Here is a 17,568-nt window from a genome sequence, read left to right as displayed (position 1 = left end):
ATGTGGAAAGAATGCAGAGATTGAAAATAGATATGGGTCCAGTGATGCTCAGCCTTTTTGACATTTTGAATTCATAGCTTTTCTATCCAAATAGTATCTTGTGACTTTTCATTCTGTTTCTTTGCTGTTTGAGGTTTTATAAGCCACTTATAATAAGCAAGGTTTTATGAGCCACTTGTTATAAGCAAGTGCATCCTGCTTCTGGCATTTTTAATCATTGCTATGTATATGGGGCATCAATTTCCTGCAATTTTACAGCTATGCTTTTATTAACAGAGACGTGTTTGAGCTGAATTTCATGAGCGTCAAGCCTGCTAGCGGCTATTATGATTTTACAATCAGCATTAATGGAGATAGTCGGTTTATAGCAAACAAAGTTGAGGTAAGTATATAATCTAAGCCCTTTTTTATTCTGGGAAGGAACTTGTTCATTAAAACTTTTTTGGTTCTTGTTAGTTGAAAAATACTTATTTTTGTCAACATGTAATTTGTCACAGGATCCAATCTGGGTCGGTCACCGGGACCAGAGTTTTAGTCTTCCGAGCTTTCGGACTCATGCTGGAGCCCATCTTCTCTAGTGGCTGGAGAGAAGATCCCTGAGGATGGGGGCTCCAGCACAAGAAGTCCGAAAGCTCAGAAGACTAAACCCTTGGTCCCGGTGACCAACCCAGATTGGATCCTGAAACATTACCCTGGGACACGTCTATTCGCCTTCATTCATATAATTTGTCTTTCATGGTTTTTTTCTTTAATTCAGAAAGCTGTCCTGCATGGAAACGTCTTTTCCTTTCGCCCTTCCCAAATAACTGTTATCATACTGCTCGGCCAGTGACTTTGAATCAGAATGTGTGATGGTTGGACTTTGAAGGCCTGTAGTCAGAAAAAAAGTGTCCTCGGGGGAAAAAAAGTGTTGCATTGAATAGATGGGGAAAACAATAACAAATAATGGTCTTAATTAAATGAGTGTGACTAATGTATTATATTTTTATAAATAATTTAAATTGTTGGGGTTTTTTTGTAGTGGTAGACATCCACCCTGGACTTGGCAAACAAAGGTCCATACCAAAGATACCCTTTCTCAAATTCACTATATCCCACATTTACCACTTTTGAAAAGCCATTCTGTATTTTGTGCTGTTAAGAGGTAGTCCTCATATTACTTTGCTTTGCTCTTGAAAAATACCACGCTAGGGAAGCCTGTTCATGCTTCATTTTTTTATTATTACTACTTAGTCTGCATTTGAGGAATGTACAACTTACCCCATTTCTTCTGCTCAGCGTTGCTGTGACTGCCTGTCACATTTGCTAAAAAATTGTTTTAATTAGAAATTGGTTTGACCAAGAAACTAGCCACGTGCAAACTGCCTGCTAGCCGTTTGCAGGATACTTTGTAAGAGGGGACTTGATGGAGTTAAGAACCCAGGTTCAGGTTCCATCTTTCTTGGCAGTCTGTGATGCTTCGGGGTCAAGAGCTTTCCTTCTGAAAATGACTCCCTATTATCAGAGCTTTGTCGTGCCGGCGGAGTTTCCCTGTCTTCCCTTGTACTAGGATCTGCGCCAAGTGAAGTAGAGCCCTAGAACGGGTAGGCAACCTCGTCTCTTTTATGACTCGTGGACTTCAACTGGCTCAGGAATTCTGGGAGTTGAAGTCCACGAGTCATAAAAGAGACGAGGTTGCCTACCCCTGCCCTAGAAGAATAAAGGAGAGATCTACTGATCTGCTACAGAATGGCAGAGCAGGGCTTATGGCTGCTCCTTTTTGAGGGTCTGCAAGTTTGACTTATTCATCTGGAACTCCTGCAAACGTGGCTGGCGTTGGAACCAGTTAAGCAGGCCATTGTATCCCCTCCCCTACTTTAAAATAAAGGCAGGTTATATACAGAGTAAAAACGTGGGTGTTTATCTCCTGCTCAGTAAAGGTAGATGATACCACTCTAATGGCAGAAAGTGGAGAAGAACTAAAGAGCCTCTTGTTGCGGGTGAAGAAGGAGAGTGCAAAACTTGGGTTGATCATGGCATCTGGCCCTCTCAATTCCTGGCAAATAGATGGGGAAGAAATGGAGGTAGTGACAGATTTTATTTTCCTGGGCTCCAAGATCACTGCAGATGGGGACTGTAGCCAAGAAATTAAAAGATGCTTGCTCCTTGGGAGGAAAGCCATGGCAAATCTAGACAGCACACTAAAAAGCAGAGACATCACCCTGCCAACAAAAGTGCGTATAGTCAAGGCTATGGTCTTCCCAGTTGCAATGTATGGCAGTGAAAGCTGGACCATAAGAAAGGCTGAGCGCCAAAGAATTGAAGCCTTTGAACTATGGTGCTGGAGAAGACTCCTGTGAGTTCCTTTGACTGCAAGGCGATCAAACTAGTCAGTCCTAGAGGAGATCAACCCTGACTGCTCTTTAGAAGGCCAGATCCTGAAGCTAAAACTCAAATACTTCGGCCACCTGATGAGAAGGAAGGACTCACTGGAGAAGAGCCTAATGCTGGGAAAGATTGAGGGCAATAGAAGAAGGGGACGACAGAGAATGAGGTGGCTGGATGGAGTCACTGAAGCTGTAGGCGTGAGCTTAAATGGACTCCAGAAGATGGTAGAGAACAGGAAGGCCTGGAGGAACATTGTCCATAGGGTCGCGATGGGTCGGACACGACTTCGCAACTAACAACAACAACAGTAAAGGTAAAGGTTTCCCCCCGCACATGCGTGCTAGTCGTTTCCAACTCTAGGGGCCGGTGCTCATCTCCGTTTCAAAGCTGAAGAGCTAGCGCTTGTCCGAGGACGTCTCCGTGGTCATGTGGCCGGCATGACTAGACGCCAAAGGCGCATGGAGCACTGTTACCTTCCCACCAGAGTGGTCCTTATTTTTCTACTTGCATTTTTTTTACGTGCTTTCGAACTGCTAGGTTGGCAGAAGCTGGGACGAGTAACGTGCTCACTCTGCTACGCGGCACTCGGGATTCGACCCGCCAAACTGCCGACCTTCTGATCGACAAGCTCAGCGTCCTAACCCACGGAGCCACCGCATCCCTTTCCTGCTCATTGTTGTTGTTAGCTGCGAAGTCGTGTCCGACCCATCGCGACCCTATGGACAACATTCCTCCAGGCCTTCCTGTCCTCTACCATTTTCTGGAGTCCATTTAAGCTCACGCCTATTGCTTCAGTTACTCCATCCAGCCACCTCGTTCTCTGTCGTCCCCTTCTTCTCTTGCCCTCAATCTTTCCCAACATTAGGCTCTTCTCCAGTGAGTCCTTCCTTCGCATCAGGTGGCCAAAGTATTTGAATTTCAACTTCAGGATCTGGCCTTCTAAAGAGCAGTCAGGGTTGATCTCCTCTAGGACTGACCAGTTTGATCGCCTTGCAGTCCAAGGGACTCGCAGGAGTCTTCTCCAGCACCATAGTTCAAAGGCTTCAATTCTTTGGCGCTCAGCCTTTCTTATGGTCCAGCTTTCACTGCCATACATTGCAACTGGGAAGTCCATAGCCTTCACTATACGCACTTTTGTTGACAGGGTGATGTCTCTGTTTTTTAGTGTGCTGTCTAGAAACTACCGTCAGTTTTGTGATGAAATTTCAGCAGTGCAGTTGGAAAATGTTTCAGCAACCGAAAAAAGTTTAGTTTTAAGACCAGGGACAAGTTGCCCAACTGAATTTGGGCCCAAAAAACTTTCATTCAGTAACATGAAACATACTTATTTTGGAGTAGGAAATAGAAATGTATTCTTTAGCTTACTTGCAGTTCATCAATATTTTGAATTTTTTTTCCTTGCAGTCTAATGCAGCTATCTTTTCATTTTTACTGAGTCTCTTTTTTAAAAAAAAATCATTCCCAAAGTGACAGTGATGGCAGTTGGAAACAATTTGTGTGTGCGCTATTTTTCCCCCAAGAGCTGTTTACCATATTTGATATTCTCTTCACCTCCTCAATTGCTTATTTAATTGAAAAATTAGCATTTAAGACCTGTTGCTCACTCAGCATGCATCAGCTAGAAGTTACATGCCAAGCTCTGTCATACATATCCAAATCAATGTGGTAATTGGAGTAATAATCTCTCTTAAAGCATCAGAGAGGGATTTATGGAGCTGCTTAAGCACTCTGGCTACATAAGTGAGTACTAGTGGCCATGCATTAATGGTGATGGTTTAGTAAGAATACTAATAATAAGGCATTTTATTACTGGAGAAAGCTGTCAGGTGGGCTGCTTATTAGAGGTTGTCATTAGATTACTTAGTGCTCTAGCAGGTTCAGCAATTATGATCTAAACTTTAATATTTTAACTAAAAATACCATATTCTCTAGCATTTATTGTGTGTGCATGAATGTAATGTGCCAAACACAGTAGACAAACCTGAGCAAAACAAAAGATAAATCCTTATTTTAAATATTCCCAAATATTGCCTTCGTCAAAGTGTAGTATATGAAAAGTTTGACTTCATAATTGCTTCCATGATTTACTGTGAAAGTTTTAATTAAAGTAAAATGTGCTGCTGATCAAATAGGAAATTGTATGCACAGTTATTCACATATTTTATGCCTCTGGAAAGGAGAACAAAATATTGTTCCAAGTTCCCATTGATCCCTGTGGTTGAGTACTGTATTCAAAATAAGCTCACGAGTAAACTCTTGGTGTTCTGTCCTGACCTTGGAACACTCAAAAAAACAGGGTTTTTTGAGCTTGGAATGTTTTGTGTAGCTCAAATTGCATTTGCTGACTGGTTCATTGTGCATTCTATTTTATTGTATTCTTTTGGGTATCTGGCTGTTACTAGTAGGGACTTAGTTTCATGGTATCCAGGTGAGCATTTTCCAAACAATAGTGCTGAATAACTGCTGCTCATTCCCTCATTGCTTTGCATAATGCCCAAGTACTCAAATTTGTCTCATATGCCTTTCAGTATATGTATTTTAAAAGTTCATGAACCCAAGAAACAAAGTAGACATTCAAATACAGGTAGTCCTCAATGTACAACCACAATTGAGCCCCAAATTTATGTTGTTAAGTGAGAAATTTGTTAAGTGAGTTTTGCCACATTTGTTAAGCGAATCCCTGCAGTTGTTAAATTAGTAACACGGTTGTTAAGTGAATCTGGCTTCCCCGTTGACTTTGTTTGTCAGAAGGTCACAAAAGGAGATTATATGGTTCTAAGACACTGCAACCGTCATAAATGTGAGTCAGTTGTCAAGCATTTGAATGTAAATCACGTGACCATGGGGATGCTACAATGGTCATAAGTGTGAAAAGTGATCATTAAGTCACTTTTTCCAGTGCCGTTGTAACGGTCACTTAATGGACTATGTTGTAAGTAACTTGTAAGTCAAGGACTACCTGTATTGTAAAGTGAGATAGAATAGTAAAATACAAACTTTTTTTATTAAAACCTAGCTTTTGAAACTGAAATGGGCCCAAATGTGGAAGAAATTGAAATGAAGAAGGGAGCAAAAGATAACATCAGCTGTATAAGGAAGCTCCAATAACTAACAAACAACAGTAAATTAAATTGAACTTTAAGGACAGATATTCTCTTCTTTAGTTTAAATACAGAATGCGGCTTGGTCTCAACTACTATAAGCAAAAAACTCATAATGATACAGAGTGCCTCACAGAGAGCCCTAGAAAGTATTCCCTGTGATTAGAAAATGGAGCTGTCAGCCACTAATTAGTCATATTCTTGCTTCCTTAAATTTCCTTCATGCGATCAAACATTGGTTTGCCTACTATACTATCTTTTCAATCATCTCAATGAATAAAGTTATGCTATCTCTTTTCTGGAAACCCTATCATTAATAAAGTGTTACAAACGAATACTTTTAGAAGAAAGCATTGATTTATAATTGATTAATGTATGGAAATATCCAAAAATCAAAAGCTGATTCTTGGATTCCTTTTTAATATACTTTCAAAAAAAAAGAAAAGAAAAGTAGCCTAATTTCCAAAAATGAAGCATGAATAAAAATATTACTTGTAATCTGTTTAAAATGCAGCATGTTTTGTTTATGTAAAGTGTGTGTGTGTGTGTGTGTGTGTGTTTGTGTGTGTGTGTAACTCATTGTTTCTGGTTTGCAGTTGAAAGTCAAAGTCTCAACTGAAGTTGGTATTACAAATGTGGATCTCTTTACTGTGGATAAAGATCAGAGCATTGCACCCAAAACTACCAGGTAAAATACCAGTACATACAACTCAGTACTGAATGTCAACACTGTAAATCCAGGCTTTCTCAACATGTTATCAAGGAAACAAATTATATAAATTGATCTGTATTTTGACATTTAAATTGTTAGGGTTTATACTAGATATGTATGGTTGGATGTTTACACTCTTAGCAGCAACTAGTCCTTTAAAAATTTCAAGTATTAGATTATTAATTCCTTAACTACTCAGTCAACCAGGGCAAACAGAACACTGAACAGAATTCATTATTTTAATTTCTTTATTGAACCTCTTGTATCCTTGCCTGCTTCTCTTCAGAAATGAAAGGGTTTGTCTGTAAAAGAAGGTTACACTTCTTGAACTTCTAGAAAGTTATTGTTCTTTTTCTTTTGCTGTTTTTACAATTTCATTTTGTTACCAACCCACCTACCTTTCTCTTTTTTGTGATTCAACTATGCAAATGCTTATTCTTACTTGGCACTGAGTATCTTTTAAGACTTTTGTCTGATGCCTTTAATGATGCTTTGTAATCTGGCTGGAAAGGGCCATAGGGCCTCTGAAGCAGATTATATTGGGGCATAAAGAGGAACATAAATAAACAATTCTCCTGCTTGCTGTCTGTGTACCATTTTTTTCATTTCACATCTCCCAAATTAATTATGACTCCATTTCCTTATTGGCCCATGTATTGTAGGGTTCAAGCTTGACTGGAAATCAGATAATTTGATCTATAAGATTTAGTTCCTAATCTTAAATATGTAATATAAGGTGGCAGACAATGTTCTCTGAGATGACAACCACCTCTCTTCATGCTAAAAAGACCCTCGGTAGTTATATATAATGAAAGATAATTCTAGGACTAGATGCTAATAAATCATAGTTCAGATTTAGCAATGACTGACTTAGCAATAATTTTACTCACCAAATGGAAATGAATGTGAAGCATAACCAGCTTTCTTGTAACTTGGCTTTAAGAGGGTAGAAAAACTACCTGCATGTTTCTATAGTTTTCTCCTTTATTGAAGGATGAACAGATTTTAGACTTGCAAATTAACTTGCCGTAAAAGAATAGGACCAATTAATTGTAACCAATAAAATGAGTACATGTATGCTAACAATTACGGTAAATATTAAGAGTGTTTCTAAGTATTGGTTTATCAGAAATTTGGGGTCAGTGCTTGACCCAAATTGAGTCCTTCTGTTCAAAGAGATCTTGGGTTTTCACAAATACTCTTAGCAATCTAATTTGGGAATAAGAAGCTTTCTAGTTGCTTCTGTATTACGTACATTATATAACATAATAGGGAATCAGAAGCTCTTGTTAATTAACTGCAGATCACTAGATTTATGAGTAGATCCCAATCTACTTTGCATCTAATTTCCTCTGCACAGATTCACTTTTTTTTTCCTTAGCAATTGTTCACTTCTATTTTCAGGGTCACTTACCCAGCCAAAGCCAAAGGATCATTCACAGCTGACAGCCATCAAAATTTTGCCTTGTCCTTTCAATTGGTTGATGTGAACACTGGAGCAGAATTAATCCCTCACCAGGTTAGTTAATGCATGTCTACCCTAATCCAGAGAGACATATTTAGCAAAAAGGCTTATGGGAAGAAGTTCAGGTTGCTTTTTGTTTTTTGTTTATAAAAACTTAGAAACAAGCAAATGTGACAGTTGCGCATAACAGATTTGAAGGCAAGAAGCAAGTTATTGCCTTTGTGATTTGTTAGCTCTTGTCTAAATTAATGGACAAAATTACAGAGAGATCTTCATGTATACTTATGAAAGTACCTTAAGCCAGATAAACTGTTTATTCAGTTGATCCATTGCTATTTATTCTTCTGTACCAGAGCTCTTTAAAACACCAAAGAAAGTTGAAATCTTGTCAGAATCAGAATGCTTAGCTTGTATCATCGCCATTGTCTCAGGTTAGAAAATGTTTGGTAGATTGGTTAAAGCACCAGGCTAGCAAATATGAGATTGTGAGTTCTAGTCCTCTCCTAGGCATAAAAGCCAGCTGGTGACTTAGGCATGAAAGCCACTCACTCTCTTTCAACCCAATCCACCTCAAAGGGTTGTTATGGGGAAAATAGGAGGAAAATATTATGTATGTTTGCCACCTTGAGTTATTTATTAAAAGAAATAAAGGTGGGGTATAAATAAATAAAATATTGGCTAAGATTTGTGTGATGCTAAAAGCTCACTTCTGTCAAAATGACCAATCCTGCCAAGTTTAACAAAATCAATAGAGCATTCAGAGAAGCTTCATCAACCCATTTTTCACCCGGCTATGTTACACATAGATATTACAAGTGGAAGCAATGAAGACTGAATGTACAGATCACATGCTTACTGAGGGTAAGCTAGTGTCTTTTCATGAAGCATATAAAAACATAGTTTGATTCTGGATGAAAATTTTGCAGTACACTGTGAAGAGGAAGCCTCTAATAGCTTACCTTTATAGTTCTGGATATATTCCAGCTTAATATCAGAAGTACAATGGGAAGAAGGAAAGAGTATTATACTATTTTTTAACATTTTTATATATAAGAGCAGCATGTCTGAATTGGCTCTTTAAATATTCCTTCTTGGAATAAACCCATGTTGAATTTTCTAGTTTCTTGCCAGAACCTGGAAAATAATTCCTTTCCTTAAAAGTGTCCGCTATAGGATAGCATAATAACAATCTGCATGTGAATGATATATAAAACAGAATATGATATTTTCAACTTTTCTTACTTTATCCTTGCATTGCTTCTGTAATTATTGGCAGTAGGAGGATAATAATTTGTAAAATGTCTGGCCCTTGGAATTCTTTCCAAGCTCTTAAATCAAGCATATTCTCCTTCAACCCTGGTGAAATAATAGTATTAAAACTTGTGCTTTTATGATTTGGATGCTAACATAAGTTTCATTGTCTTTTCAAATTAGACTTTTGTACGGCTTCACAATCAAAAAACTGGGCAGGAGGTAGTGTTCGTTGCAGAACCAGATAGCAAAAACATCTACAAGTTTGAACTGGACACTTCTGAGAGAAAAACTGAGTTTGATTCAGCCTCTGGAATATACACTCTTTATTTGATCATTGGTGATGCCACTCTGGAAAACCCAATCCTCTGGAATGTGGTATGTTGGTCCAATTGTAGAATGCTTTACCTGCTAGATTAGTATCAGTTAGAGCAGGGGTGTCAAACTGCTGGCCCATGGGCCGGATGCATCACAACAAAACCGCGCCCACCCCATTGCCGGCAATGGGGAAAAAGCTCCGATACGTCGCGCGACGTCACGTGACGTTGCAAGTTTGACACCCCTGAGTTAGAGAGATGAGGAGCTAGACCTTGTGTAAGCTCAAGGAACTAACTTGATGAAGATCTAAATAAAAGAGGCAGGGAGAACACCGTGGATCAATTTTGCCCATTTCTATTTGCCCCAGTGGCCAGCTTTTGAATCTTGCTTATACCTCCTGACTGGAGGGCATCATCAGTCTTTCATGATACTTCCCAATAACTAGCATTTAAGGTATGTTACTAACCAAGAGCTAGGAATCAGTCCTTAAATTATTAGTAGGCTTTGGTAGCCTGATCCGTCATGAACCTGTCAAGTTTCCAAAAATTATCCAACTTGGCTATTAAAACCATAGATGCTCACAGCAAATTCCAAAACATATGTGCCTTGTGGAAAAATACTTTCCTCTGCCTTTTCTGGATCTTTTTCCATTTAATTTCAATGGATGATCTTGAGTTCTGATACTTTGAGCGAGGGGAAAAACTTGCATCAATGTTTTCTATATAAGGCTATTCTGAAAACCAGTGATATCATGGTGCTTCCAGTTGTAAGGCAAAAGAGGGTTACTACCTTGAGAGTAAACCTTATTAAGATAAATTATTCCTATTTGTGTATTCTTTCTATCATTTAAATCCCTTCAGATCTAGATCTATGTAATAGTCATAGCCATGTTAACCAATAATAAAAGGCATGGAAAAAACCAGCCAGATTTTTACAAGCTTTTGGAAGGCCATCAGATTGGATCTGTATTGCCTAGTAAAACAAGCAGTTCCAGATGAGGGGAATGTCTTCTGATAACAAGGGACCTTCAGCTGTGAATCTCTACCCAACCATATCAAGTAGGCAAATTCTATCAGGGAAATACAGTCTCATGAATATAGCTAGGACCCAAATCATATAAAGGTGGCAACTATCTAATTATCTGAGGCCTTAATTTTAAGGATAGGTTCAGTGAATTGATATTTTTAATTATTTATGGAAAGGTAAAGCAATCAAACATAAATAACCTTCAATTAGCATTTGCCTTTTTAATTCTTTTCAGGCTGATGTTGTCATCAAATTTCCAGAAGAAGATGCTCCATCTACAGTCCAGTCAAAAAGCCTTTTCACTCCTAAACCTGAGATACAGGTACATCCCAAATCAGGACACTCTGTTCCATTGAATTCTCCATTTGAAAGACCGCTACTTCTGATTTATTTATTGAACTTAAATTTGTTATCAAGCTTATCTAGCTGTAGAGCAAGAGTACCAGTTTCGGTCTCTTCTGTCCATGAATGCTTTTGCTTTTGCTTCCTTTGCTCTTTTTGTACTTGGATTAGCGTGCTAAATTTAATATTATCTGCCATTACAAAAACCTCCATATGTTTGCAACTATAATGAATTCCTCTGTCAGTAGAGTTGTATTTTTTTTGGTAATTCTTAACCTGAGTGTGCATGTATCCATAGATGGTTGTAAAAGCCAAGAATAAGACATTGAGTTTTCTACTGTTGCTTCAAGGATCACCTTTTAGCTAAAGAAAATAGAAAAATAATGCCCTGGCACCTAGAAGGGTCTTATAGCACACCTATTCTTTTCTGCACAGATAAATTAGCATTGATTGTATATGGAAAAGAGCCTTACTTGAATATGACAACAAAGGAAAAAAGGAAAAGTTGGTCATTTCCCCACTAGAGATTTATAATGTCTTTAAGAATTCAGCTTCTAGTTCTTGCATAGGCATGAAGGTCAGCTGGGTAGCCTTGGCTCAGTCACACTTTCCCGTCAAATCAATACCTGCCTTGCATATGTCAGCTGATAAATAAAACTCCTCACTGTATCATTCATTGTTTTGCTATAAGAACTAGGCGAATACAGTACAAAAGCAATCGGTCAAACGAGTTTGCAGTCAGGCAGTACTAAGAAAACAACACTAACAACTCAGTAGAATCTAAGTTGTATATACATACAATAATAGTTAGATATATTGACCTAGAATTTGCTGCCTGTTGAGTGAGACAAAGTACTTTTCTGATTTTTTTTTCCTGGAATTCCTCTTTACTAGCACTTGTTCAGAGAGCCTGAGAAGAGGCCTCCCACTGTTGTATCAAACACATTCACAGCCATGATACTCTCTCCACTGCTTTTGCTCTTTATTCTGGTAAGTGTTTCATATACATTCTAATTATACTGAATTCTTTGCCGTTGTTACTCAGTTGCTGGGTTTTTCAGGCAGCTGAAGACCAATATAAATACAGTATAACATTGCTATTTTTTTCACAAAATAGGGTTGTGAAGGATTTCCTAGGGTGAAAGTTTAAAATTTTCCTATTCCATATCTACCCCTCTCCCAAATTCCTGCCTCTGTTTGAGAGGCCCATTTTAAAAGACGGTCACTGAAAACTTTCAAGGCTCATTTGCATATCTGAAGGAATCAGATATTTTGAATGGACTTAAAGCAAGCTGGGTTTACCGGTTGAGCTCCGGACGGCGCCCGAACTTCACTCCTTCCGACGGGATCTAAAGACCTTGTTTGAACAAGCCGGCCTGGCCTGATGGGTTTGGGTTTTATTATTGCTTTTAATGTATTTTAACTTACTGTTCTAAGGCATTGGGCACTTTGTTTAATCTTCTCTTAATTTTTGTATCTTTGTATTTTAGTATTTATTGCCCTGTTCACTGCCCTGAGTCCTTCAGGAGAAGGGCGGTATACAAATAAAATTATTATTATTATTATTATTATTATTATTATTATTATTATTATTATTATTATTATTATTATTATTATTATTATTAATGTTCTTGAAGTTGATTGGCAAATGTTATCCTCCCTTAATGTATTATTTTTTACCATTTTTCAGTGGATAAAGATTGGGGCCAATATTTCTAACTTCAGTTTTGCTCCAAGTACCATTATCTTTCATCTGGGTCATGCAGGTAAGTGCCAGAGGAATTCCTCTCCATTATCCTTTTTTTTCTGTTGGCTTTATAGATAAGAGCCTGATGACAGATGAGCTCACAGCTTATTAAGTATAATGGACATAATGACACTATATCTCTCCCTTTTGTCCATTTTTCCTCTAGCCCATCTTTCAGAATTATTCTGGTATGGCTAAATGCATGTTTGCCATCAGTTTTAAAAGCTATCATTAATTTCAATGGCTTTTCTTGTATTTAGATACATTTGTTAGTACATAATGTTCTGAGTTTGTATTTGGGGCATTAGTCCTTTAGTATGTATGACCTTTTGATGCTTTGATTTTTGTATTGTACCTTGATCAGTGTCTAGATTTCTCCTCAGTCAGTTTGTGTTAATTTGATCAGAAACAGCTATTGGCTTCTTACATTCCTTGGAATATGCCACTTGGCTTTAACATGCTAAATTGTCTAAAATTTTAAAAAGAAAGTTGTAGGTCCTCTTTATCTTGAATCGTTTCCCTGTTATCTTTCAATCTTAGGTTCTTTCCTTTTGTCTTCTTCATAACTTCATATTTTCCCTATGAAAAACCAGCATTTTTTTAAAAAAAGTTTAATTAGCTAATTGGATATTTAAAATTTTCATTTGAATCTTTCATCAATGATTCTCAGTTTATTATATGTATACCGCTGGTGGAATGCAGGCATTCCTGTTAACTATCCAGGAGATCCTGGTTTTCAGCAGTCACTATAAAAGAGATGTTTGCCCTAACTCACCGATTTAGCAAAAAGAGGAGAGAGAATAGGGCATTCCATATGATGCTATCCTCTCTTCTAACCTCCATATATTCAGTTGGGAGGCTTGAACAGTAGCTGTGTTTCTGTTTGCTTGAGTACAGCTGTCCAGATGATCTAGGACTGTTTTATTTGGGTTCATAATCATAGGGAGCGTGTACTCATGGTCAAAAGTACACCATCTCCCTGAATGTATATGCTGTGGAAACAGTCTACAAGCATCTTTGCCTGACCTTGCTTTCTTGGCCGTCTGTGGTGTTCAGGCACTGCACACATTTGTATTCTGTGTAGTTTTCTAAATTACATTAGATGAACATAGTGGCAGCATGTGTTGACACAGCATGAAGTGTTCTCAATATGACACCTAGACAGTAATGCCTGCATGTTCCATCTGGGACTGAAATGGGACTCCTACAGTATTTGGAGGAAAGCGGTTGATTGGATTCTCTGCAGCTTGCAAGCCCACACATAATATGAATGCATTGGTGCCCAGGTTTCTGAATAGAAGCAGAGAATCATGGAGAAATTGGTTAAGTGATGGGGTTAGTGCAGTGGTGGGATTCAAATATGTGAATAACTAGTTCTCTGCATGGATGCCCCTTCCCGAAGTCTGTTCTGGGCCTGGGCCTCCGAGGCCCAGAACAGACTTCCAAAGCAGCATCCACGCACTTCCCGAGGGCGATTCTGGGCCTTGCGAAAAAGGGCTAGGGCTTCACTAGGTGCCATCCAGTGATGGGATTCAACCTGTTCACTCAACCCAACAAAAAATTACCTACCAGTTCTACCAAACTGGTGCAAACCAGCTGAATCCCACTACTGGGTTAGTGCTGTAAATGAAAGAAGAGAAGGGCCAGAAAAATGCAGGGTTGCTCACCCAAAAATACATTAGCTGCCATAGAACCATATTTTTCCAAGAATCATTTGTGGGGGGGGGGGGTTTCTACTGGGAACATATAGGTAGGGCATCTCTGCCTCACCTTGGAAGAACAAGGTTTGTTTTTTTTAAACCTTTTAAGGCTTAAAGAGAAGTTGCATGTGGATGCTGGGGGGAGAGCATAAACACCTACAGTTTTACATATGTACAGTATATAGAGAACATTTAGAACTGACTGTAAATGTATATATTTCCTTTTTTAATAGAGATAAGTAAGACATAAGGCTGATACCTGTCCATCTTTTTTTATGAACTGTGTATCTATTGATCTAACAGAAAGACTAGCCAACAAAAATTTACATATTTTTTTCTTTTTGTTACTCTTGTTTTGATATCTGCTTTATTCTTACATGTTATATAATGAACCAAAATAAATAAATAAAGCAAGCACAGAAATTTGAATACCACTGCAGTAAATGAGTACATTTTGAAGATAGTTGTAAATGTAAGTGTTACATTCCAAGTTATTTATACTTTGGTCCCTTTGAAATTTTCTCGGTATTCAGTGTGACTCATTTAATTGCATTCTGTCTATAAATGTCAGCATATTATGTTAGAAGGTTGATTTTTACTTCATTTGAGGATTATTTTTGTTTCATTTGCCTTATTTATGTCTTATGTGTGTGGTTAGAATTGCTTTTCATATTGGAAGAATCATAAATTCATCCCTCCAGATGAAAGGTTTAGTATTTGCACCTGATATGGAGAGAAATAAGCAAGCTCCTCATATTCCTTTTGCCAGCTTCCTTCTCTGCCAGTCAGCTTTTTTATGGTACATAATTAAACATTTGCACTTGAAGAGAAGTCAAAGATTCTGGAGCCTTGGTTGTTATCTACTGCATAGTGGAGCAACCGTTTGCAACCGTTACTTAATATGTAATTTGGGTACTTTAACTGATTTAGTTGCAGTTTAGTAGATAGTGCAAGGAGTTCACAGACTGGAATTACTGTAAAATGTTTTCAAGGAAATCAAATCTTACCATCTGTTATTTGACCATATTTTTCCTAGCAATGTTGGGGCTCATGTATGTTTACTGGACTCAGCTCAACATGTTTCAAACCCTAAAGTACCTGGCTCTCCTTGGTAGCCTCACCTTCCTAGCGGGCAATAGAATGTTGGCTCAAAAAGCTGTGAAAAGGTAAGAGGACAAAAATTGGATTTCCTTTTTTTTTTCTTTTTTTTTTTTACAAAAAAAACCTAGTAGCAATAGTAAAGGAAAATTGGAAGTACGTGCGATTAACAATAAATCTGTTGCTAAATTCCTAGCTGTCCTTTCCTGATTCATTAGTATATCTCACCTTACGTAATAATTGAGACATTCTAGGTTTTAATTCCATGTTCTGACTTTTAAAGACAGTCATTTAAGGGAGAGATTCTAACTGACCAAGTGATGAGATCTGTTTGGAATGATTTTTTTTTTTTAGTATAAGTAGTCCTTGGGTTATAACCACACGTTCAGTGACTGTTCAAAGTTACAACTCTGAACTAATGGTACTTATAACTGGTCCTTGAAGATCCAGCAACTGCAGTACCTCCCTGGTCACATAATCATGAATTTTGTGCTTGGCAACTGACTTGCAATTCCAGTGTCACAATATCCTGCAGTCACGTGATTACCATTTACGACCACCTCTGCCTGTGTTACACAAGCAAAGTCATTAGGGAAGCTGACAGGAAGGGTCAAAAGTCATCCCTTGTAAGTTGTTTCTGCCTTTCCCCAGGAGAAAAAAGCCACTTGACTCGCACTTTGTACTGTGCACACATGCTTGTGACCCCACCTGCACTTCCTGTTTGCTGCGTCACCCTGCAGTATTTCCAATTCCCTAGCGCTTCTTGTCTGGGACTCCTGCCATTTCCATTTAACAACCCATATGGTCCTGGGGTTACAATGGTAACCAGCACTGCTGGGATTGTCATCACTAAACAATGGAGTCACATGACATCATGTATTAACACCACATTGCTTAAATTCAGTCCTCAGTTGTCATCATTTATAGTCCTTTGTACATATGTAAATTCTACTTTTCAGCTTCCTTCACTATTAGCCATGTTATCTGGGGCTTCATGCATTTATAAATTGAGAGTCATCTAGAAAGACGTAGGTTTCCCCATCAGTAATATAAGGAATATCTTTTCTGGATTTTTTCTTTTTAAAAGATTGGAAGGTCAGTGTCATTTCTCACAAAGCCTCCAATATAGTAATTCAAATCATTTGCAGGACCTAGAACCTCACTTTAGTGTCTTAAATGCTTGGCTTTTTTTAAAATTCTGGGAAAAAATGTATAGATTTGCCTTCAGAAAATCTTGATGGTCATTAGGCATTCTCAGGGTTGAGGCAACCATGAGGTTAGTAACAAGTTAGTATATGTAGCTTATATAGGCAACATTTCTTGCTGCATGGAGAGGTCTTCATAGAGAAGTAACGTTTTGTGGATTTTTTTTGTAGTAGTAAGTATTAAATGAGGAAGCAAAGTTCTAAGTTATACCAGGGCTCCTAGTAGCATGAACCAATACAGGTAGTCCTCGACTTACAACCACATTGACCCCAAAAATTTCTGTTATTAAGCAAGGCAGTTGTTAAGTGAGTTTTGCTCCATTTTACGACTTTTCTTGCCATAGCTGTTAAGTGAATCACTACACTTGAGATAGTAACACGGTTGTTAAGTGAATCTCCCTATTGACTTTGATTGTCAGACGGTCACTAAAGGTGATCACATCATCCCAAGACACAGCAGCCATCATAAACATGAAGCAGTTGCCAAGAATCCGAATTTTGATCACTGAGCATGGGGATGCTGAAATGGTTTAAGTGTGAAAAATGGCCATCAATCATTTTTTCCAGTGCTGTTGTAACCTTGAATAGTCACTAAACAGATGGTTGTAAGTTGAGGACTGCCTGTAATAAAAATGCTTCTTGCTAATACCTGTTATGCATCAGGGCTAACTTTATAATTGTGCACTTTGTCTCTTTTACCCGATTTATTCTCTGATGGCTATTTGGTGAAATTAGAGCGACCATGGTTTTACCTACATTAGTGGCTGGCTTAAAATTCAGCCAGTACGGCAGCATAAATTCTCTTACAAAAAATGGCAATTCTCTTGATGCTCACCCAATCTCTGTCGATTTTTGGGAAGCCTGGTTTGCATGCTTCTTTTGAATGTGTTGTCACTTCCTAAAGTAATACTTCTTTCCACTTCCCTGTCTGCTCTGAACTTTAATTCCTTTCTCCTTTTGGCAGGATCGCTGCAGAACAGAGCAGTAGGTTGGCAAAGTATAGGACGCTACGGTAAAAAGGGGGTACACTAGTGACCAGTCCTACCTAGAAGTAAGGGTCTTTGGCTGTTCCTCTTCCTAAGCATGGTGGCTGCTTCATTTTATGCTTATCTCTGTTTGGGGTTGAGGAGGTGGGGGAGCCTTAGTAGAAGTCACTATCTCTGCCTATTATGCTTCTGACCATTGCAAAAGGAACATCTGCATGGTTTAGCTGTATTTTGAGTTTATTGTTTAACT

General features: G+C 38.3%; 1 protein-coding gene across 3 annotated transcripts in view; it reads left to right on the top strand.

Moving 5' to 3' along the window:
- RPN2 (ribophorin II) overlaps positions 1 to 17,568 on the top strand; it is a 35,295-nt gene that overhangs the window by 13,611 nt on the left and 4,116 nt on the right. The window contains exons 9-17 of one of the 3 annotated variants that reach the window (XM_083358812.1): positions 277 to 382; positions 6,065 to 6,156; positions 7,585 to 7,699; positions 9,080 to 9,274; positions 10,476 to 10,562; positions 11,477 to 11,572; positions 12,273 to 12,348; positions 15,066 to 15,195; positions 17,297 to 17,383. In XM_083358812.1, the coding sequence (XP_083214938.1) occupies positions 277 to 382; positions 6,065 to 6,156; positions 7,585 to 7,699; positions 9,080 to 9,274; positions 10,476 to 10,562; positions 11,477 to 11,572; positions 12,273 to 12,348; positions 15,066 to 15,195; positions 17,297 to 17,348 (949 nt within the window). In that variant the 3' untranslated portion in view covers positions 17,349 to 17,383. Of the gene's footprint in view, positions 1 to 276; positions 383 to 6,064; positions 6,157 to 7,584; positions 7,700 to 9,079; positions 9,275 to 10,475; positions 10,563 to 11,476; positions 11,573 to 12,272; positions 12,349 to 14,440; positions 14,502 to 15,065; positions 15,196 to 17,296; positions 17,384 to 17,568 lie in introns of those variants that run through there. The other 2 variants (XM_083358814.1, XM_083358813.1) reach the window with 2 other exon arrangements.

Source organism: Vipera ursinii (assembly GCF_947247035.1).
Source record: "Vipera ursinii genome assembly, chromosome: 3".
Classification (NCBI taxonomy): Eukaryota; Metazoa; Chordata; class Lepidosauria; order Squamata; family Viperidae; genus Vipera; species Vipera ursinii.
Note: the sequence above shows the minus strand (reverse complement) of the source record. Positions and strands in the feature narration are given on the sequence as shown.